Source organism: Rhineura floridana, chromosome 22, assembly GCF_030035675.1.
Source record: "Rhineura floridana isolate rRhiFlo1 chromosome 22, rRhiFlo1.hap2, whole genome shotgun sequence".
Lineage (NCBI taxonomy): Eukaryota > Metazoa > Chordata > Lepidosauria > Squamata > Rhineuridae > Rhineura > Rhineura floridana.
Genome location: NC_084501.1, coordinates 1590270 through 1611996, shown reverse-complemented (window position 1 = coordinate 1611996; position 21727 = coordinate 1590270). Strand labels below are relative to the sequence as shown.

At 50.0% G+C, this 21727-nt stretch overlaps 1 protein-coding gene across 5 annotated transcripts in view; it reads right to left on the bottom strand.

Annotated features, from left to right (window-relative positions):
• Positions 1–21727, bottom strand: part of SCYL1 (SCY1 like pseudokinase 1) — a 27607-nt gene extending 5880 nt beyond the window's left edge. For 2 of the 5 annotated variants that reach the window (XM_061606424.1, XM_061606426.1), the window contains exons 1-11: positions 21424–21725; positions 20228–20368; positions 18656–18778; positions 17270–17490; positions 16318–16408; positions 15595–15750; positions 12776–12934; positions 8981–9088; positions 7647–7760; positions 7093–7248; positions 5343–5531 (exon numbers count right to left, since the gene is read on the bottom strand). In XM_061606424.1, the coding sequence (XP_061462408.1) occupies positions 5343–5531; positions 7093–7248; positions 7647–7760; positions 8981–9088; positions 12776–12934; positions 15595–15750; positions 16318–16408; positions 17270–17490; positions 18656–18778; positions 20228–20368; positions 21424–21543 (1578 nt within the window). In that variant the 5' untranslated portion in view covers positions 21544–21725. Of the gene's footprint in view, positions 1–5342; positions 5532–7092; positions 7249–7646; positions 7761–8980; positions 9089–12775; positions 12935–15594; positions 15751–16317; positions 16409–17269; positions 17491–18655; positions 18779–20227; positions 20369–21114; positions 21191–21423 lie in introns of those variants that run through there. The other 3 variants (XM_061606423.1, XM_061606425.1, XM_061606427.1) reach the window with 3 other exon arrangements.

Sequence of the window (21727 nt, the reverse complement as noted above, 5' to 3'; positions counted from 1 at the left end):
CAGTTCCTCAGAATCCCTTCCTGCAAATGTTAGTTCAGGTTCAGGGATCTGCCCTATATCTTCCACTGTGAAGACAGATGCAAAGAATTCATTTAGCTTCTCTGCAATCTCCTTATCATTCTTTAGTACGCCTTTGACTCCCATATCATCCAAGGGTCCAATCGCCTCCCTAGATGGTCTCCTGCTTTGAATGTATTGATAGAATTTGTTGTTGTTGGTTTTTATGTTCTTAGCAATGTGCTCCTCAAATTCTTTTTTAGCATCCCTTATTGTCTTCTTGCATTTCTTTTGCCAGAGTTTGTGTTCTTTTTTATTTTCTTCATTCGGACAAGACTTCCATTTTCTGAAGGAAGACCTTTTGCCTCTAAGAGCTTCCTTGACTTTACTGGTTAACCATGCTGGCATCTTCTTGGCCCTGGCGGTACCTTTTCTGATCTGCGGTATGCACTCCAGTTGAGCTTCTAACATAGTGTTTTTAAACAACTTCCAAGCATTTTCGAGTGATGTGACCCTCTGGACTTTGTTTTTCAGCTTTCTTTTTACCAATCCCCTCATTTTTGTGAAGTTTCCTCTCTTGAAGTCAAAAGTGACCATGTTGGATTTTCTTGGCAATTGGCCATTTACATATATGTTTAATTTAATAGCACTATGGTCACTGCTCCCAATCGGTTCGACAACACTTACATCTCGCACCAGGTCCCGGTCCCCACTGAGGATTAAGTCCAGGGTTGCTCTGTCCCTCTGGTGGGTTCCATGACCAAGCGGTCTAGGGAATAGTCATTTAGAATATCTAGAAAGTTTGCTTCTTTGTCATGACTGGAACACATATGCGGCCAGTCTACGTCTGGGTAGTTGAAGTCACCCATTACTACATTTCCTAGTTTGGATGCTTCCTCACTTTCATATCTCATCTCAAGGTCTCCCTCAGCATTCTGATCAGGGGGACGATAGATCATTCCCAGTATTAAATCACTCCTGGGGCATGGTATCACCACCCAAAATGATTCTGTGGAGTCCGCCTCTTTTGGGGTTTCCAGCTTGCTGGATTCAATGCCTTCTTTCACGTATAGAGCGACTCCGCCACCAATACGTCCTTCCCTGTCCTTCCGATATAGTTGATATCCAGGGATAACCGTATCCCACTGGTTTTCTCCATTCCACCAGGTCTCCGCTGTGCTCACTATATCAATGCTCTCCTCTAAGACCAAGCACTCCAGTTCTCCCATCTTGGTTCGGAGGCTCCTAGCATTAGCGTACAGGCACTTGTAAGCAGTGTCTCTCTTCAAGTGTCTTTGGCACTTGTGGTTTGGCCTGTGGTAATTTTGCCCTTCTGAATTGATATCCTGTGCCCCTGCTCTCACAATGCCTACTTCTAGGCCTACCCCTTTTAAAATTTCATCATTTCTTTGGTCTTCATCCCAGGGGGGAGGTTTATTCTGAACTGGACCTTCCTTGGCTCCTGTCGGGTTTCCCCCCTCCGTCAGTTTAAAAGCTGCTGTGCCACCTTTTTTATTTTAAGTACCAGCAGTCTGGTTCCATTCTGGTTCAAGTGGAGCCCGTCCCTTTTGTACAGGCCCGGCTTGTCCCAAAATGTTCCCCAGTGCCTAACAAATCCAAACCCTTCCACCCGACACCATCGTCTCATCCACGCATTGAGACTGCAAAGCTGTGCCTGTCTGGCTGGCCCTGCGCGTGGAACCGGTAGCATTTCAGAGAAAGCCACCAATCGCAATCCCTTTTTGTTTTAACAAGCCTGAACAATTTAGTATCGTCAGCAAACTTCGCCACTTCACTGCTCACTCCTAATTCTAGGTCATTGATGAACAAATTGAAAACTACAGGTCCCAATACCGATCCTTGAGGGACTCCACTTTCTCCATTGGGAGAACTGTCCGTTTATTCCTACTCTCTGCTTTCTGCTTCTTAACCAATCCCTTATCCACAAGAGGACCTCTTCTCTTATTCCATGACTGCTAAGCTTCATCAGAAGTCTTTGGTGAGGTATCTTGTCAAAAGCATTTTGAAAGTCTAAGTACACTATGTCCACTGGATCACCTCTATCTATATGCTTGTTGACACTCTCAAAGAATTCTAATAGGTTACTGAGACAGGACTTTCCCTTGCAGAAGCCATGCTGGCTCTGCTTCAGCAAGGCTTGTTCTTCTATGTGCTTAGTTAATAGTTTACTTTCTACCAGTTTTCCAGGGACAGAAGTTAAGCTAACTGGCCTGTAATTTCCAGGATCCCCCCTGGATCCCTTTTTGAAGATTGGCGTTACATTTGCCACTTTCCAGTCCTCAGGCACAGAGGATAACCTGAGGGACAAGTTACATATTTTAGTTAGCAGATCAGCAATTTCACATTTGAGTTCTTTGAGAACTCTCGGGTGGACGCTTTTAGATCTCATATAACCCGTTTAAAACAGCTGGATTGGTTGCCAGTTCAGTTCCAGGGCCAATCTAAGGTGCTCACGCTAGTGTTTAAAGCCCTAAATGACTTGGGTCCCAAATATCTGAAAGACCACCTCTTTCCCTACAGACCCTCTCAGGTGTTGACATCAGCAGAGGAGGCCTTCTTGGTAGTTCCATCACACTCAGAAGTTTGGTTGCGGTGGCCCGGGAGAGGGACTTCTCTGTGGCAGCCCCTGTGGAATTCCCTCCCTACAGAGGTACACCTGGCACCTTTGCTATACAGTTTTTGGCGAATGCTAAAGATGCACCTATTTATTTATTTATAAAAATATTTGTATACCACTATTTCATTAAAAGCAACATAGTGGTTTACAACATGTTTAAGACAACAAAAACCATAGAATAAAAAACTTTTTAAAAAAACCAAAGATCAACTTTGCGGGGGAAAAGCATCTTTTTAATTGTCTTCATAAGCCTGATGAAACCGAAAGGTTTTCAGCAGGCACTTAAAAGTTAAAACAGAAGGCGCCTGCTGAATCTCTGTTGGCAGAGCATTCCAGAGACGCTGAAGGCTCAATTTCGTGTCAATGTTAAATGAGCCTCGGCAACTCGGGGGATGATCAGTGTCATTCCTGCACATGCTTTTAGTGAGCCAGTTGGGATACAAAGGTTCAGGTGGTCCCTAAGACAGCCTGGACCTAAGTTGTTCAGGGCTTTGTAAATTAATACAAGGACCTTGAACCTGGCTTGGTAGCGAACCAGGGCCAAGGGCAGACCCACATAGAGCACATTGTAGTAATCCAGCCTCAAGGTTACCAGTGCATGGACTACAGAGGTAAAGCTATCAAGCTATCCCTGTCAAGGAATGGCCATAGCTGACGAGCCAAACAAAGCTGGTAAAAGGCACTCCTGGCCACAGAGGATAGTTGGGCCTCTAGTGTCAAAGATGAATCCAAGAGTGCCCCTAGACTACGGGCCTGGTCCTTCAGAGGGAGCACAGCCCCATCCAGAACAGGTAACCTGCCTATCTCCTGGACATGGGAGCCACTTATCCAAAGAGCCCCCGCCTTCCCAGGATTCAAGCATAGTTTATTGGCCCTCATCCAGTCCACTACAGCATTCAGACACCGATCCAGAGCGTTCACAACCTCTCCTGATTCAGACGTTATGGAGAAATAGAGCTGCGTGTCATCAGCATATTGCTAACATCTTTCTCCAAAACTCCTAATGACCACTCCCAACAGCTTCATAAAGATGTTGAATAGCACTGGGGAGAGAACAGTGCCCTGCAGAAACTCGTAGCACAAGTGCCAGGGGGCCAAGGAACATTCACCCAGTGTTACTCTCTCGCACGACCCTGAAGGTAAGAGCGGAACCACCGAAATAATGTGCCTCCAATACCCATCCCACTAAGTTGGCCCAGGAGGATGCCATGGTCAGTGGTATCAAGTGCCGCTGAGAGATCAAGCAGAAGTAACAGGATCACACTCCCCGTCTCTCTCACGATAAAGGTCATCCATCAGGGCGACTAAGGCTGATTCTGTTCTGACACCAGTTCTGAATCCAGATTGTGATGGATCTAGATAATCAGTCTCATCCAGGAAGACCTGCAGTTGCTCTACAACCACCTTCACCACCTTTGCCAAGCAAGGGGTGCTGGCGACTGGTCTATAGTGGTTACACTCCATTGGGTCCAGTGTGGTTTTTTTAAGAAGTGGATGCGCCACAGCCTCTTTAAGGGCAGCAGGCATCACGTCATCCTGCAAAGATGCATTTACTACACCTGTGACCCATTCAGTCACTCCAACTAGCTTTCATAAGCCAGGGTGGACAAGGATCTAATGAGGAGGTGCTCGAGGGCATCACTGCAAGCATCTTGTCCACATCATCAGGTCGCATTAACTGGAATTGATCCCACAACACTGGCTTCGACGTTGCATTGGACACCTCGGCTGGCACTGCCATCGGCACCTGAGACGTATGTTTTCAGGACCCACCCTACTCCTGTGAATGTAATGTATTTTAATGGTGTTTAATACTGCATTTTCAATTTCTGTTATCCTCCCTGGGACCTAATGGTGAATAGCGGGCAATTAATAATAATATAAAAAGAGCATTAAAAAACATATGCCATATGAAAGCGAATGTAAAGCAAGAAGGGATCAAAAGGGGCCAACAGAGAGGGTTTTGCCTGGCGCTGAGATGGCAACAGGATAGGCAAGGGTTGGCTACCTGTCAAGGGCCCACACCCCAGCAGGGGGCCACTGAGAAGAGCCCCCTGGACCTGCTGTAGTGAACAGGGAGACTCATTGGAGAAAATGGGGCCTGTGGAGGGTGTTTTACCCAGGAGACCTCCAAAACCTAAGAGCAAACACTGAAGGGAGGCCCCAGGTGAGCCTCCCTGGCAAGGGCATTCTACCACTAGAGTGCCATCAACAAAAAGGCCTTTTCCCATCACTTGGTAGGGGTACCGCCCTGGGCTTCTGCTGGGAGGAAGGGCGGGATATAAATCAAATAAATAAATAAATAAATAAAAATATTCGGAGAAGGATCTCAGAAGAAGGGGGAGCCAGCCTCCTGCAGAGCTGTGGGCAGGCCTTGCCAAGTGCCCAACCATGCCAGCCTTTGACACTGACCCTGCTCCCGCCAAGAGAACGGTGTTTTCCATATACTCAGTGATTCGGTTCAGTTGTGCATGCTGAAACAAAGGAACGCTCATTCTGTTCATCTGCATGAAGTTGGGTGCCTTGAATCTCGGGCCACCCAACCTTTACAAAATGCCGGCTGGGCCTGGCATGCAAGCAGGCAGCCTTACCTTCTGGCCCACAGAAGGCCAGCCCCACTGGGATCCCACAGGGAGGCAGAGAGCCAGTCTGCTCCACGCCAGGCGCACACAGGCCTTCCCTCCCTGGCACCAGCCACGCAGCTCACCTGGTCCCGGACGGTCTTCTCTGGATCTACCGTCAACACACACAGGACGGGCAAGATTTTGAAGGCACAGTCTTTCATGGAGTAGAAGTTGTGGGTGGCTGCAAAGCCCAGGATGCCGGCAGCGCGAGACGGGGCGAAAGGGTCCTTTGTGGCACGGCTGAAGGCCGATATCAGGACGCTCTGCCTGGTCTGCAAAGGGAAGGGTTGGCACAATCCACATTCCCCCAACAGCTGGCCATGGGCCCAGGGCCACTGGGCAGGCTCAGCCCTCCATGGGCTATTTTGCAGGCCCATCCCCACCCACCCCAAACTCTCAAGTGGCTCTGTTGTTTAAAACTCCTGCAGAGACTGTGGCTCCCTCCAGCCTTCTGCCTCTCGCTTGGGGATGGTGCATTTGGGCTGCCTAAACATCCACACTTGGAGAATGGGTCTGCTTTAGTATATAGGGCAGGCACAGCCAACGTGGTGCCCTCCAGATGTTGTTAGCCACCATGGCCACCAGTCGGGGGTGATGGACGTTGGAGTACAATAGCATCTGGAGGACACCCCATTGGCTACCCGGATATAGGATACGGAGTCTTAGAAGGACGCTAGGCAGTCTCCACAGGGGGCCAGTCAGCTCCCACCCCACCCCCTAAACATAACCCTCCTCCTAAGACTTCCTGGGCTTCACTCCCCAGCTCCTGGCAAAGAAACAAAAATCAGACTAGATAAAAGTTTCATGCTTTTGGGGTGTGGATGTCCAAGGGTTTCATCTCTCGCACTCACACCTGAAGCAATGCGCGCCTCATGTCTAACCTTGGTGTCTTCTGCGAATGTAACGTGTGAGCTCGGGCTGTAGCTCAGCAGCAGAGCACTGCTTTAGGCGCAGGAGGGCCGGAGCTCCATCCCTGCCGGCATCAGGGAGGAGGGGAGGTGACGGGAAAGGCCCTCCCTCCCCAAGGCCCAGGAAAGCTGCTGCCGGTTGCAGCAGGCCGTGCTCGCCTCGGTGGACACAGTAGCCTGACCTGGTGCAAGGCAGCTTCCCACAGACGCACCCGAGCTCAGCGGCAGAGCGCCTGCTTTGCATGCAGAAGGTCCCTGGTTCAGCCTCTCAGCTGAGACCCTGGACAGCCACTGCCAGTCAGTGCAGACAATAACAGGCTAAATGGACAAAGAGTCCAACCTGGTCTAACTGCCCTTTCTCGGACCGTTGTTAAAAGATACCAAATTAAATTTGCGATTTACCTAATATGTCACTTAAATTCCCCAGCAAAATACAAATAGGATTGAACAGTCTGGGAATAGGCAAAGCTTGCGGACTGACCAGAGGTCAGTGGCAGAGCCTGCGCTTTGCATGCAGGAAGCCTCAGGTTCAGTCTCCAGTAGTTCCTCTTAGAAGGACCAGGCAGCCAGTGATGGGAACAGCCTGGACAGCTGCTGCCAGTCAAAGCAGACAATACTGAGTTAAATATCCATCCTCGGTTCCACCTTCCAACTGGCGTAGTCCTCAGAGCACTGGACTAGAACTGAGAGACCGGTGTTGAAATCCGCACTTAGCCAGGAACCTCACTTGGGCCAGCCACTCAGTCTGTCAGCCTGACCTACCTTGCAGAGTTGTTGTGAGCATGAAACCGAGGAGGGGGAAACGGCATCTGCCTCCTTGGAAGAAAGGTGGGCTCTGAATGCCGCAAAGCATGCCCCAGAGCCAGAGCCAGACTGGATAGCCGGAAGCGCTCCCCCGCCCCGCCCCGCCAGATCCTCCACTCACGCTGGCACTGAGGTAGGGCCCGATCTTCCCGAGGCAGACGGTGGTGTTGCAGCGGATGGGCCCCTGTTCGTCCCTGGCCTGGAGGCGGGCAAAGTGCTTCATCAGCTCCACGTTGAGGTTGTTCTCGTTCAGCTTGGGTGCCAGGAGCAGCATGGACTGAGAAGGGGGGCAGAGAGTCAGGGAGGGGGCAGGACCCCTGGGCAGGTGCCTCAAGGAGCCTTTGGCCCCACATTCCAGCTGCAGGGCCTGGCATCTCCACACCGCCTCCCTGACGAGCCCTCCCTGCTGTCCCCAAGGGCCGTGGTGGGAAGCCACGCAGGAGCACCACGGGCAGCTAGTTTGGGAGGCTGGGGAAGTGCATGGAAATGCCCATCCGGATCAGGGCTGGCTGAGTGCCAGGGAGGGGTGGATCCTGCAGCCCAGAACATGCAGTAATTCGGGGAATGCTGTTTAAGGGGCAGAGCGGCAAGAAGCCCTGAGCAAACCTGCCCCCCCAGCCGAGGGAATCCGCAGAGTCCCCTGCAGCCTGGCTCTCAGCACCCGGCCCCCTTCACCTTCACGGTCTGCTCACGAATGGCCGGGTTCGTGTCCAGGAAGCCATGCACGACGTGGGGGAAGATCTGGCTGTTGACGGTGGGCTCGTTCAGGTACTGTATGAAGTGTTCCATCTGGCAGACAGAGACCACAGTCAGCACAGGCCTTGCTTGGTGCAAGTACATCTCAGGACCCAGACTGCAATCCACAATGCCCCCCCCATGCTTTTAAACCCAGATCAGCCTTGCTGGCAAGAACTGAAGATTGAAATCCACAACTCTGGAGACATTTTATAAATAGCATTTGAATAGCATGTTTTTAACTTGCCTATCATTTTTTATGGGTTTTAATTTGGTATAGTTCTAAATTTGTATACTTGTTTTTAATGTTTTTAATTGTTGTAAACCATCCAGAGAACATTGGCTATGAGGCGGTATATAAATACAATAATTAATTAAGGGACACATATCCAGTCTGGTGCATTTCATTATATATAATTTGTTGTCTCTTCCTCTCCTTGAACTCTTTCACTTCCAGCTGCTTGTTAACAAGAACTCAGGAACTAAGAAGCAGTGCCTGAGTTTGCTTTTTCCTTTTCCCTCCCAATCTCTTTTCCTCTTTGTTGTCTCTTTTTGGATTGAAAGCCTTGAGGGCAGGGGCATATTTTTTATTTCTGATCTTTGCAATCTCCTTGGAGAGCCTTTTTCAGTTGAAGAGTGGGGTTAAGATGCTTCAGATAAAGGAGTGTGTGTGATGCTTTACAGAGTCCCAGAGGAAGGAACCTACAACCGAATATTTGGCAGAGGCTGAAACAAGAGAGGAGGCAATAAACAGAGAACTCATATGTGGTTGTTGGTTATGTGTGGCTAGGCTTGGTAACAGCTTTTGTTGCAACCGGGCGTTGGGGGTGGGGGGCTTCGTGGAAAAGGGCACTCCAACGACTTGGTGCTGCCGGTTGCTGCTCCAAACCTTCCTATGAATGCGAACTCTTGGCTCTTGGCCCATCACAGAATGTTAGAGTTGGAAGGGACCTCAGAGCCTCAGCCTGATGGGAGCTGTAATCCAAAACACCTGAAGGGCACCGGAGTGAGGAAGGGCGATCTAGTCCATCCCCTGGCTTCGTGCTGAGGCTGACTTTCCATACATGCTTATTTAGGAAGAAGGCTCATTTGAACTCAGTAGGGCTTACATTTGAGTAGACATGGCTGGGATTGCTCTGTTAAGCTTTGAGTCCAGGAGACTAGGCTATATAAACATGCATGCTGATTTTTTCCCCATTAACAATAATATCCCCCCCCCAAAGCAACACTCCTCCCTCAACCCCCACCACTTGGTAGCCCCCCTCCACACACACCTGTTGCAGCAGCCGAATCCTCATTGCTCGGTCTGGAGAGGAGAACATCTTCACAATGATGGGAATTATTTTCTGCTGGTATTCCTGGGCATTCAAGAATTTCCCCACCTGAAGTGACAAAACAAAACAAAGAAAAATGAAGAGAGAGAGAGACAGAGAGAGAGAGAGGGAGGGAGGGAGGGAGGGAGGGGGAGGGAGGGAGAGAGAGAGAGAGAGAGAGAGAGAGAGAGAGAGAGAGAGAGAGAGAAGCCACTGGTATATTAGGTACTCTGTTGCCCAGACACCTAAAAAAATAACGTTGGTGCCTCAGTATTTCCTTTTGGAATTCCAGCTTGGTAGATCAACCAATGTAGACTACCCATTTACCTAGGAGTAACCCCCACTGAACTCAAAGGGACAGACTTCTGGATAGACCCATTTGGCACTGCACCACAGCAGTTAACTCAGCAAACCCAGAGCTTAAGGGCACACCCGACATGGATGCTAATTACGTTAATACAATTTGCAGGTTTTTTTATGCAAATCACAGAGTCACAGAATTGGAAAGACCATTGGAGGCCATCTAGTCCAACCCCAACAAGCTCAGTGTAGGGTCCTTGCAGCTGAAGCACCCCTGCCCAGCAGCCATCATAGCCACAGGACTTGTGGGGAAGCTCAGGAGCACAGAAGGCAGCTTATGCTGCTCATCTCGGTCCGTCAAGCTCAGGATCACAGACTGGCAGCAGCTCTCTGGGATTCCAGGCAGGGGGCAATTCCTGGCCCTACCTGGAGATGCTGCCAGGGCTTGAACCTGGGACCTTCTGTGTGCCAGTGAGCTGAAGCCTTGAGCAGCTTGGAGACTATGGGCTGGGGAGAGGGACGTTTAAGTCTGAAAATCCATGCCTGACAAAAATCCCCTCTCCAAAACAAACATGGACATATAAACCGCATTTACACAGATAATGTTACGTCTACTTTGGCCCCAGGAGGCTCCTCCCACTCTGTGCTTCTCTTTGGTGGCTACTTGGGTTACTCTGAGTGGCAAATAAATTCGTAATGAATGCTCTTAGCGAGAGCAACAGCTTTTTTAGAAACTCAGTTGCATTTTGGAAACTCCCGCTAGTGCAGAATTCAGCAGCCAGATTGCTGACCGGGGTGGGTCAGTCTGCACAAAAAACACCCATTCTGGCATGCTGGCACAGGCTGCCAGTTAGTCTCCAGTCCAATTCAAAGTGCTGGTTTTGACCTATAAAGCCTCATGCAGCTCAGGATCTCAAAAGCGCAAGGATTGCCTCTCCCCGCATGAACCAGTCCGGACCCTCCATTCAGCATTGTGTGCCCGCTCCACGGGAGGCTCGGAGGGTGGCAACACAAGAATGGGCCTTTGCAGTGGTGGCCCCCTGGCTGTGGAATGCTCTTACTAGGGAGGTGCGCCTGGTGCCTTCTCTATCCATATCTATAGGCACCAGGCAAAGACCTCCCTTTTCTCTCAGGCCTTTGAGGTGTGCTGTTTTAGTTTGTTTCATTTGGGTTTTAAGTTTAAAAAGGGTGGGTTTTCCTGTCAGAGGCCACATTAACATTATGCTAACATATGGGAAATTAGGTAACGTTAACATATGGGAAATTAGAGAACATTTTTAGATATATTTTATAATTGTTACATTCTTTTTTGTTTTGTTTTGTATTTGATTTACTTTGTTTTCATGTTATGTATATTGTTCAGAGATTTATTGTTCAGTTACTTTTCTTTAAAATGTGAATGTATATTGATTTTATTTTGTAAACTGCCCACAGAGCTTTGGCTATGGGGCGGTATACAAGTGTAATAATAATAACAACAACAACAACAATTATCTTGGGGGTAAGCTGACGGGGTTCACACACTGTCAGTGGGGGGCACCCCTTTTCCTTCCAGTGGCCCACCTCTAGCAGAGGGAGATGCTCCCCCCCCCCCCGGAGGTTCACCATTTGCATTCTCGGAGCCATATCAGGTACATTCAGTCCCAGGATAGCACAGGCCACGCCCATCACATGTTGCAAGGAGAAACTCCCCTCCCCTTCCCCAACCTGCTCCCTCCTTTTTTGTATCATTGTGCACGCTTGCAACCATTGAAAACTCAATAGGAATAATTATCTTTAAAAAATGATGTTAGTGTTTGTAAAATGACATCTCCATATAAGCTAATCTATTTTTCGCTCCAGATACCCAGCAGTCTCATGGGAGATATCATCAATAAGCCTCCACTGGTGCTGAATAGGTTTACAAAATGGATTGGGAGAAAAACAAATCGTGCAAGACCTCAAAATGCCCTGATGCCCTAGTATAGCCTTCAGCCGATGGGTCTCTGGCTGACCTAAGGCCACAGAGTGCCTTCCGCCAGTTTTGGCTTCTTTATCAGCTACAGCATCCCTGGGCAAGGATAGTCTTGCCACAGTTATCTGTGCTCTGGTAAACTCCCAAATGAATTACTGTAGCGTGTTGTATGTGGGGCTGGCCTTGAATATGACTGGTGCAGAATGTGGCTGCCAGAATATTAACTAGTACTGTACATAATATAACATTGCTCTTCAAAGGTCTACATTGGCTGCCCATTTGCTTCTGAGCCCAATTCAAGGCACTGCTGCTAAGCTAACTTTTAAAGCCCTAAACGGCCTGGGAATGAGCACCTATACCAGCCTTCCCATGACTGACGGTCTTCTCTGTGTCCCGTTCTGGGGAAAGCTGATTATGCGGCAATGAGGAAGAGAGGCAATGGCCTCTCTCCCGCCTGTGGAATGCCCTCCCTGCAAGGGATATGGCTGATGCCAACGTCACAAGCAATCATTTGGATGCCAGGTAAAAACTATTTACCAAGGGATTTTAAAGTTTACAGGTTTTGTATCTAGTCTGTTCTGCCTGTTTTGTCACTGCCCTGAGTGTTTTTCATTATGATGATGCTGTTTTATCTTTAATTGCATTATAATTATACAGCATGGATTTGCTTGTCTTGATGCTCTTTACCTTCACCTACTGCCCTGATATCTTTGAAGGACTGCCTAGAAGCATTTTTAAATAAATAATGAATAACAGCAGCACTGCTGCCTGGCAAACTTTATGGCAAAAATATAAATAAAAAATGAAGGAGCGTCGTGACTCTTGATTGACTTATGAAAGGCTGGACATAATATCAAAATTTGCCGTTTGAACTTATAGTTGGTTGAACTTCTTTAGAGCTCAGATTACATTGAATGCAATAACAACAAAAATATTTTCTAGAATATGTTGGCGAATCGGATCCCCTAAGGCAAAAGTTTGAGCTGGAGGGTGAAAAAGGCGGAGACCTGCTGCCCAACCTGCCTTTTCCTAGGCTACATGACCCCCTTCCTCCCCCTCAACATGTGGCCTTGAAAAGAAAAGTAGGCCTTATATAGGGCCTGGGCTTCTCTTGCCTAGGTGACCACAGAATGGACCACAAGCTTTCCTGCATCCCTGCTCAGTCCCATTGTACCCAAAGCAGACCTCATGCAATTAAAAAGTAGGAAGGCAGAAATCTGCTTTATACCACACCAGACTATTCTGTCTGTTCTGACCGGCAGGGTCTTCCCCACCACCTACTCCCTGGCGATGCCACTGGGGACTGAACCTGGGGCCTTCTGCATGCAAACCAGGTACTCTGCCACTGAGCCCCTCCCCTTCAACGCCTTCTACAGCACTGCAGCTGTTCCGTTTTATTGAGGAAGTCTGTGTAAGAGGAAGCCCCACAGCAGCGCTGTGAGGGGGATGCTACCTCTGGTCTCACACAGAGCGCCTGTCCCCAAGTTCACGGGGCTGCTCACCTTGAAGAGTGGGGTGAGAATGACGGCACCGGCGCTTCCAAACTCAAATGCTGTCAGCAGCTGCGGGAGGACCTTGTGGCGGCAGAATTCCTCTGGGAAGGCATCCAGGTCGGCGCTGAGCGCCTGGAAGAACGTCTGCAGTTCAGCAGGCTCCTTGATCTGGGGGAAAGGAAGTCACTGGTTCACAGCTGCTACCTGCTTGTGGCCTGGCCATTGCTCTGTTCACTCTGACAAAAAAGGGGGCCGGAGGTGTCCAGGGCAGGATGGAGGAGCACTTCACGATGCAGAGTCCCTTCTTTCCAAACAGCAAAGCAAGAGAATCATGGAACCCAACAGAGGAGTATTGCACACTACTCTCAGCCAGGCCCTGGACTTCATCCCACCCCCTGCGTAAAGACACACTGCAAGATTTCCCCCTAGAAAAGGAAACGGCTGGACACATTATACCCAGGCCTGCACTCTCTGGATGCCTTCTAGCTTGTTGTTTCTCTTGTGCCTCCCCCCCTCCCCTGGCAAACATTTTTCTTCAAGCCTCATTGGCTGGGCCAGCAATACAAAGGTGTGGGAGGCTGCCTTAATTCAAGCTATTTGTCTCTTTAGCTCAGTGTTGTTTTCAATCGGCTTGTCCACACTGGAGTTTACTGTGGATTCTAAGCTGATTGAGCCTCATGGGGGGGAGAGGAAGGGGTGCTGTCTATATCATGCAGCCCTCAATCAGTGCCCATCTCACTTCTTTTTAGCAGTGAATTCTGATTTCTTAATCTGAATCCTACCCTAAACCGCTGTTTATTCTGTTACCAGATGCATTGCTATGGTTTGTTTTTTTATGAGTGCATCAGAGAATTCTCCTCCCCCCACTTTCCATGCCTCCAGCTTCCATTGGCCTCATTTGATTTCTGGTAGCCACCATGCATGCTTCTGGCAAGTGGTGAAAGCATAAATGCAGTTTTTTAAAAAAATATATAATTTTTTTGAAACCTCCCATTTAGGCACAAGCAAAATGTCATATAACTGAGTTCGAAGCAAGTGTCTGGGCCAGTTACTTTTTTAAAGAAAGGTATCCAGCTCCTGCAAAAGGAGACCAATCCAGCTCTCCCCTCTGTTTCTTGAAACTGACAAACTCTCCTCACAGCCAAGCCAGGGAGCCAGAAAAGGTTTAATCAGTTTCAACAAGTCAGTTTCTCTTCACCAATCCACCCTCTTTGTTGACCTTTCTTTACTTTTTAAGCCTCAGATGTGCCCAGCAGCATAGCTTGGAAAAGTTACTTTTTTGAACTACAACTCCCATCAGCCCAATCCAGTGGCCATGCTGGCCAGGGCTGATGGAAGTTATAGTTTTAAAAAGTAACTTTTCCAAGCTTTGCAAAACAAACGAATAGAAGAGGATGGAGATTCAAGCTGATCTATCAGCAGATCTATGCTTTAGTGCTCATATGAAGGATTTTTTTAAAAATCCCACACACACAGGTAAATAGCTACCTGCGCATGCTCTGTGGGGTTCAATCAAATGGAAGCGTGATATTGGGCAGAAATAGGCCCATTTTGTATTGCAATGGAGGGAGTGGAATTAACTAACATGTAGGTGTAGATACACACACACACACAAACACACAGGGTGGAGAGACTCTACAAGGAAACACCTTTTTGTATGGATTGGGTCAAATTCAAACACGCCCATGTCAGGACTGTTGGGATCACATTCAAACAGCAAAAATGCAGCTTCCCTGCAAAACAATATTGCTCCAGTGTGGGCCACACTGGCAACAACTCTGCAGGGCCACAGGCAGAGAAAGGCCCACCTGATCCCTTGCTCTCTGATCCTTCTAGATGGAGATAACAGAGTAATCTGGGGACCTTCTGCACACAGAACAGGTGCTTGACCACTGAGCTAGGCTCCCTCTCGACCCCCCCCCCAAACATAGGGCTGTACATTTCTGGACTAGAGCCACTAATCAGATGTGTGATAAACAGCAACGTCAGAAGGAAATGACATGCAAAAAGTACAGAAAGAACTTCAGAAGGAGTCTGCAGCACAAAGCCATGGCATTACAATCCAGCCAAGAGATTCAGTACTGTTACTTGTGGACTGAATAGGAACAAGGGTTTATTTGTTTTGAATCACGCTACGTGTGTTAACTGATTTTCCAGTGCCAGGATATCTGTCTTATAACCAACACCTGTTTTTTGTGAATGGTCACTGTTAAAGATTGTAGTTGTTACCGTCTGTACTTCCTGCATTTCATTTCCTCCTGGCCTCACTATTCACAATTCCCACCCTCGCCTGTCTGTGTACCTGTAACTCAGGATAACATTTCATCCATCTGATGAAGTGGACTCCATTTACACAAACGTTTTGTGTGACAATGCACTTGTTAGCCTTTAAGGTGCACAGGTCTCTTTGCAGATTTTGCTGCAACAGACTTAACGTGGTTCTGCCACGCCTCTGGGAACAGGAAACCGTGTTGTATTAGCTCAGACTATTTGTCTCATCTGACTGGCAGCAGCTGCCCAGGGTTGCAGGCAGGACAAGGTCTTTCTTTGCCAGCACCTGCCACCTGATTCTTTTTTAACTGGAGATGCCAGCAGGGGTTGAACCTGGGCCTTTTTGAACACAGAGTGTGTGCTCCGCCACTGATCTGTGGCCCTACAGTTCAGCCGTCATGGAAGATCAAAGAACAGCAGCGCTAGCACCCTGGCCTTCTTTCTTTTTCTATTGTTATTCTAGTTCTAATTCTCCTGCATGGTTCCAGTAACACAAGCTGGCAGACCCTTGCAGTGAACAGGGTCTGCTGCACACCCCCTCCCACCCCGCCCCTCACCTGGATCTCCTCCAGAAAGAGGTTGGTCTCCACAAAGCTGTTGTCCATGAAGCCGCCTGGCCCACGGCAGTTCTGCAGAAACTGAGCAGGGATGGGCCGCAACTTGGGATTGGCTCCAACCAGCTCACAATAATGGGGCACCAAGGACTTGGGGATCTGGAAGAGAAGGGGAAGAGCCATTGCACCCTCAAGTGCAAGACTGGTCTGTCCATGGCCAGAGGCAAGACCTTCGGTCTGGGCAGCTTCCAGACCTTCTGCTCTCCTTGAACCTTCCCACTCTGGCCCCACGGCCAGCTGAAGAGTTAAAGGCATATCGAATATGCCTTCCTAGCGGAAGGGATTTCTCTAATCAGGAAGACCATTTTATGCTCCCAAGCTCTAAAAGAGGGACGACGAACAAGCTGTGGCCCTCCGGATGCTATTGGCCTACTACGACTGCCATCGACCCTGACCATGGGCCATGCTGGGTGGGGTGATGGGAGTTGGGAGTCCAACAACATCTGGACAGCTGAAGGTTCCCCATTCCTGTGCTAAAGTCTAAGGTTTTAGGAGCCTGGGATTGTTCCAGCTCTTTCACAAGGCTGCCATTTACACCCAGCGCAACTGCTTAGGCAGCCTCCAGCAACACAAAGCTCCTGGTCACAGCAAAGTAGCCCTCCTGCACAAACGTCAGGCTCAACCCACAACCTCCAAGGTTGTAGCTGGTTACAGAGAGACACACACCTTCCCCAGAGACCGCAGGGAGGATGACCGGGGCAGGGGGCCATTGAAGACCTCCCAGATGAGGCAGCCAAGACACCACATGTCAGCTGACCTGTCACAACACAGGAAAGGGTTAAGTGTGTTTAATTAAAGGCACCAAAAGAAACACCTTTGCAAAAATCACAGTTCTCGTTTTACTGATCTGAATGGCAGTCATGTGCATGAGCATCCATACATGTCTTATTTTACCCAGTGTTAATTCAAAAGTGGATCCTTTCTGAATAACTCCCTTATTAACAGAGAAACTCTGTGTGTGGGGGGGGTTACAAGTGTGCCCGATGGCCATAATATTCCTAATTCTCTAATTCCAGAGAGGCAGGCTCAAACTCAAGAAAGTCTTGAGGCACCTTAACAAAGACGTCTCCTCCAGACAACCTGTTTATTCAGAATTCATCCAGATTTGTTTGCACAACACTTACACAGTGGTTAGACTATGGGTACCTCCAGATGGTCAGTATTTTGTGGAAGAGCTTTACAAACATATTGGAACTGCAGGTTTGCACAGTTAAAGTGGATGAAAGTGGTCTGTTGCCCTAATGCAACCAATCCACTTCTTCCAAAAAACAACAACCAACAACACCCTGGGCTTTTTGTAATTTGAAAGTAACAGGGAAATTCATTGAAAAGTATGGGATGAACAAACAATGAATGGGAAGGCCTGTAATCAGAATGATTGCTCACTGACATATAGCCAAGTGGGAGATTTGAACCTGGGTCTCTCCGGTCCTAGTCTGACTTTCTAAGCCCCACACCACACTGGCAGAAGTGAAACGGGGCTCCACACAATCCTCTGCCAGACCGCCGGCATTTTAAAGAGCCAGTGGCTGTACCGGACCTGAAGGGGTTGGCTGCTCTTAAAATAACAACAACAATAACAAGCAAGCCAGGAATAAGAATAAGAATGCCAGCTCACCATTTCTCTCCAGCACTCTTGCTGCTGTCTACTAACTCTGGAGGGTCATATTTCTCCAGCTCGGGAACCCCCTTCCGTGGCATGGCACCGTCCCCCTGAGCCGAACACATGTAGTCCAAGCCGCCCAGCTTCCACTCGCCAGCCGGGTCCACAAAAATGGCCGCTGTGCACACATTGTTGTGAATGAGGTGGCAGTCATTGACCAAGAAGCTGAGGGCTTTCTGGGAGGGACATCACCCAGAAAGGAAGCAAAGATTAGCAGGGCAGGGAGACTCTCAACTCCACAAAGTCTCCCACAAAACCTCATTTATTATTTAGATGTATCTCTCACCCTTGAAATACACCAATCGTCACCAACCTGGAGGCCTCCATAAGAACATGGGAAGAGCCCGGCTACTGGATCGGGCTAATGGGGGCCCATCTAGTCCAGCGGCCTGTTCTCAGAGTGGCCAACTGTTGGAAGTGGGGCAAGAGCAACTCCTGTTTTGTTCTTTTGTTTGATCTCCATAGGGAAGATAGAGCTCGGGTCCTCCAGATGGACAGGCTTGTTTACCTTTACCTGTGATGCTCTGACTGACTTCCTTCTGTCGCTAGACTGTGATGTCTTTAGGGAAGCTTACCTGCCCCTCCTCCTTCCGCCCTTTCCATTCCTTTGTTCTCTGCCTGTCTGGGAGTGAGGAGACATCCCTTTGTCTCTGCTCTCTCCTAGCCATGAGGGCAACTCCCAAGCCTGGGCGTTACGACTCCAATTTAGTTAGTTAGAACTAGGTTTGCCTTTCTATCTACTATGCATTTCTGTAAATAAAGTAGCTTTTCTTCCAGTCTCAGTGATGCTGATGCAGGGTAAAAGCCTGCTTTCTTAGGTAAACGCACACACACGCTGGCACACTCGCATTTCAACATCTGCTGATACTCTGCTGCTGTTGTGCTGCTTTATACTAAGTTAAGCACACACACACACACAGCAACACCAACCAGATGCCCCACTGGGAAGAAGCCCCCAAGCAGGGCGTGAGTGCAAACAGCAGCAGCCCTCCCCACATCCGATTCCCACCAAACTGACATTCAGGGGCACCCTGCGGTAGTTGAGCCAGCCATGCTGGCTCTGCTCTGATGGCCTCTAGGAATCTCTCTAGTCCTCTTTCAAAGCCATCCAAGTTGGGGTCCAACACAACTTCTTGTGGGAATGAATCCCAGATGTTTCAGACTACAACTCCCATCAACTCCAGCCAGCATGGGTGATGGTAAGGGGGATGGGAGTTGTAGTCTGGCAACATCTGGAGGGCCCCAGGGTCCCCAACTCCTGGTCGAAGCAGCAGGTCTGCTCCCACAATGCAAGGTACAGGGCAGCCAGCAGCTCTCTCCTGTGACCTCCACGTGTCTCACCACAATCTGATGGAGGCCCCACGAAATCTCCAGCTCGCTCAAGCCTCTCCCCTCTCCCTTCGACTCCAGGTAGACCAGAAGTGGGGTCACAGGCTCCGTCACCACATGCAAACATTTCTCTGTCTGCCAAAGCAAGAACATACCACCGTGTCACACTGAGAACCCAGGGAGCTACCTTGGATCAACACGAGTCGGACGTGGCCTATCTCAATATAATCTACAGGCAGTGGCTGCTCTTTAGGGTCTCAGCCAAGGTTTTTTTCCAGCCCTGCTTGGAGATGCTGCTGGGGGTTGAACCTGGGACCTTTGTGTGCAAGGCCAATGCTTGACCGCTGACCCACGGCCCCTCCTTTCCTGGCTGTGAAGGTTTGATCCAGACTCGCTTCCTCACCAGAACTGTCACCTTCTTTTACTAAGTCCAGGGGGAAAAGAGTGCCAGTTGCTGGAGTCAAGACGTGTTACAGTTTTCTCAGGTGTTTTAGCCTACATTATTCTCTACCTTCTTTAATATAACAACCACATCACTTCCCTTTATTTTGGTTTCCCACCTACACAAAGAAACCTGCGTGTTTTGCCTAAGAACGGAGACAGATCTGAAGAACAAAAGCTAGATGTGATGTTTTCAAAAATGGGGGATCAAGTGCCGCATGTTTTTACTGATCGCAGCAATCCTAGGGACAGTCCCAGCTGCAACCTGAGACCTGCACAGCACGGGGTGGTGGTGGTGTGTGTGCTCATTTAGAAGTCTGACGACTCCTCCCACCTCTGTGATGTTCAATGCAGACTCGGCAGCTCCAATATCAGCCAATTCCCCCCCCTTCCCACTTGGCCAGTGAGTGGGGAATGTGTGGCTCTCCAGAGGGTGCTGGACCCTAACTCACATCAGCCTCAGCTGATGATGGGAATTGGACCCCAGTGACATCTGGAGGCCTACAACCCTCATCCAGCCCAATGGAGAGTCCTGGGGAACTGAAAAGCTGTGGCATTTAGGTTGGCCTAAGGCAGCGTTAGTCCTAATGTCGAGTCCGGGTTTTTTTCTTGCGGGCTTTATGGTTTTCTCAGTTTTGTACAAGGAGTGGCTCTCAGCGATTAATTTTGCTTCCTAAGAATCTGGAATATTTTTCCCAGCCCTGAGAAGTGGGGCAGGGGGAAGGGAGGGAGAGATGAGGTAAAGGAAGAAATCATTGTGACTGGAGGAAGCGGAGGCTCAGAGAGTTCCAACCAAGGGAGCTCCAGGCGAAACTCTTTGCAAAAGAAGCTGCAAACGTGCAAAAGTTCACACAGAATTCCAGAACGAGGATTTGGGGGCATGGGGGATTCAAGGAGCGGCATTCTCAGGCTTGGTCGGGGCCCAGCACCAAACGCCCAAGCCTTTTGCCCCCAACCAGCACCAAACCTTTGAGCGGAACGCTGTTCCGTGTCCATCCATTGTGGGCCGTGTTTGAGCATCTGTGGACGTCTGTGGTTGAAGCTCAAAGCACAAGGGTCTCAGTGCTCTTTTCTCCCACGCACATACACCCTCCACATCGTAACATACCCCAGAAAAAAACCATAAACCCCTCAACAGACTACCTCTAACCCGTCAATGTAGGAGAGGATATTGGGGTGCCGCAGAGTCTTTAGGTGTTTGAAGGCTGCCTTGGCAATCTGCGTCTGGTCTTCAGAGTTGGGTTTCATGTCGTGCACGAAGAGGGAGACTTGTTCCCCTGTGGCCTGTCAAGAAAGAAAGGACGGACGGACAGACGGACGTTGGACACAGCCCTCCGCCTGCTGCTTGCAGGTGCAAAGGGGTTCCCACCTCCCCACCCACCAAATCAGGGTGCACGGGAACAAAGTCTGGCCATGTTATCTTAGCACCCACGGCACAAAAGCCTACAAGTGCCCTCCTGAGAGTAAATACAGAATAAGCACAAATTAAATGACCAACAGTTTGCTTTGGTTTCACAGCACCCGAAGTCAGTGATCCTGAGGTGTCTCGCTCCGCCTGCTGCTACAGCCAGATCTGGACAGCAGGCTCAGGGGCCGCTGGGGATGGTAGTGGCCAGCTCTGGGGTGGAGCAGTTCCCAAGTCGGCGGAGAAGTAACACAGCCCCCTTGCCATGGGGGGGGGCATACACTGCCTTGTCAAACCACCACTGTCTCTCCGGTCTGGTCTTTTGCAGCAGCTGCTGCCTGACATGCCAAAGATTAAACAGGGGGCTTTCTACACGCTGTGGCCCCTTCCCAAGATGCTTAGGTTCAGCGAGGGAGGGGGCTTTTTTAAAGCCCCCCAGGAAGAGACCAAGACTGGGTCTAGGTTGCCCAGAGGGGATCAGCAGAGCAGGGATTTGAACTCCCGTGGCCACTAGGATGGTCCGGTGCAACTGCAGCCCTCCCGCAGAAAGGCTCTGTCTGGGGCAGAAGATTAAACTTCCCACCGTCAGCCAAGCCCCCTCCTCCATTCTGTAGGGTAGAACCACCTGCCACAGAAGCCCCCTTCTTTCAGGGGGACCCTCCCGTTGCGTCTCCCAGGAGGAATGGATTGGAGAGCTACGAAGAGACAGCCCCGGCCACTTTTCTGGCCACGGGTGGGGTGGGGCGGAGAAGTCCCTCCCCAATTTAGCCCTGGCAGCCCCCACCCCCAAGCAAGTGAGGGCTGGGCGGGTGGGGAGGCATCCCCCTTTGCCGGGACCCTCGAGAAATGGCCCCCTCCCCCCGCTTCTCTCCACCGGGCGAGCTTCGGCCTGCACCACCCGCACCCCGACCCCCACCCCGAGGAAGGGGCGGACCTTCCTCCTGCCGCGGTGCAGCTGCCAGGCTCCCCCCGGCTGCGGCAGCAGCGGCGGCTCCGGCGGAGAGACCGCCTCGAAGGGGAAGTCCCGGATCGGGTCCCGGGAGAAGAACCACATCCTGGGCCCCGGCCGGGAACAGCCCTGGCCCCGGCCCGGCAAGGCAAGAGGAGCCCCCGGTGGGCGGCTCGCCAGGCAAACGTCACTAGCCCTGCAAGGATGGGAGGAAGGAAGGAAGGAAGGAGGGTGCTCGGGAGGCAGGCTCAGCCCCGGATCCTCTTTGCAGCCCCGGAAGTACTTGGAG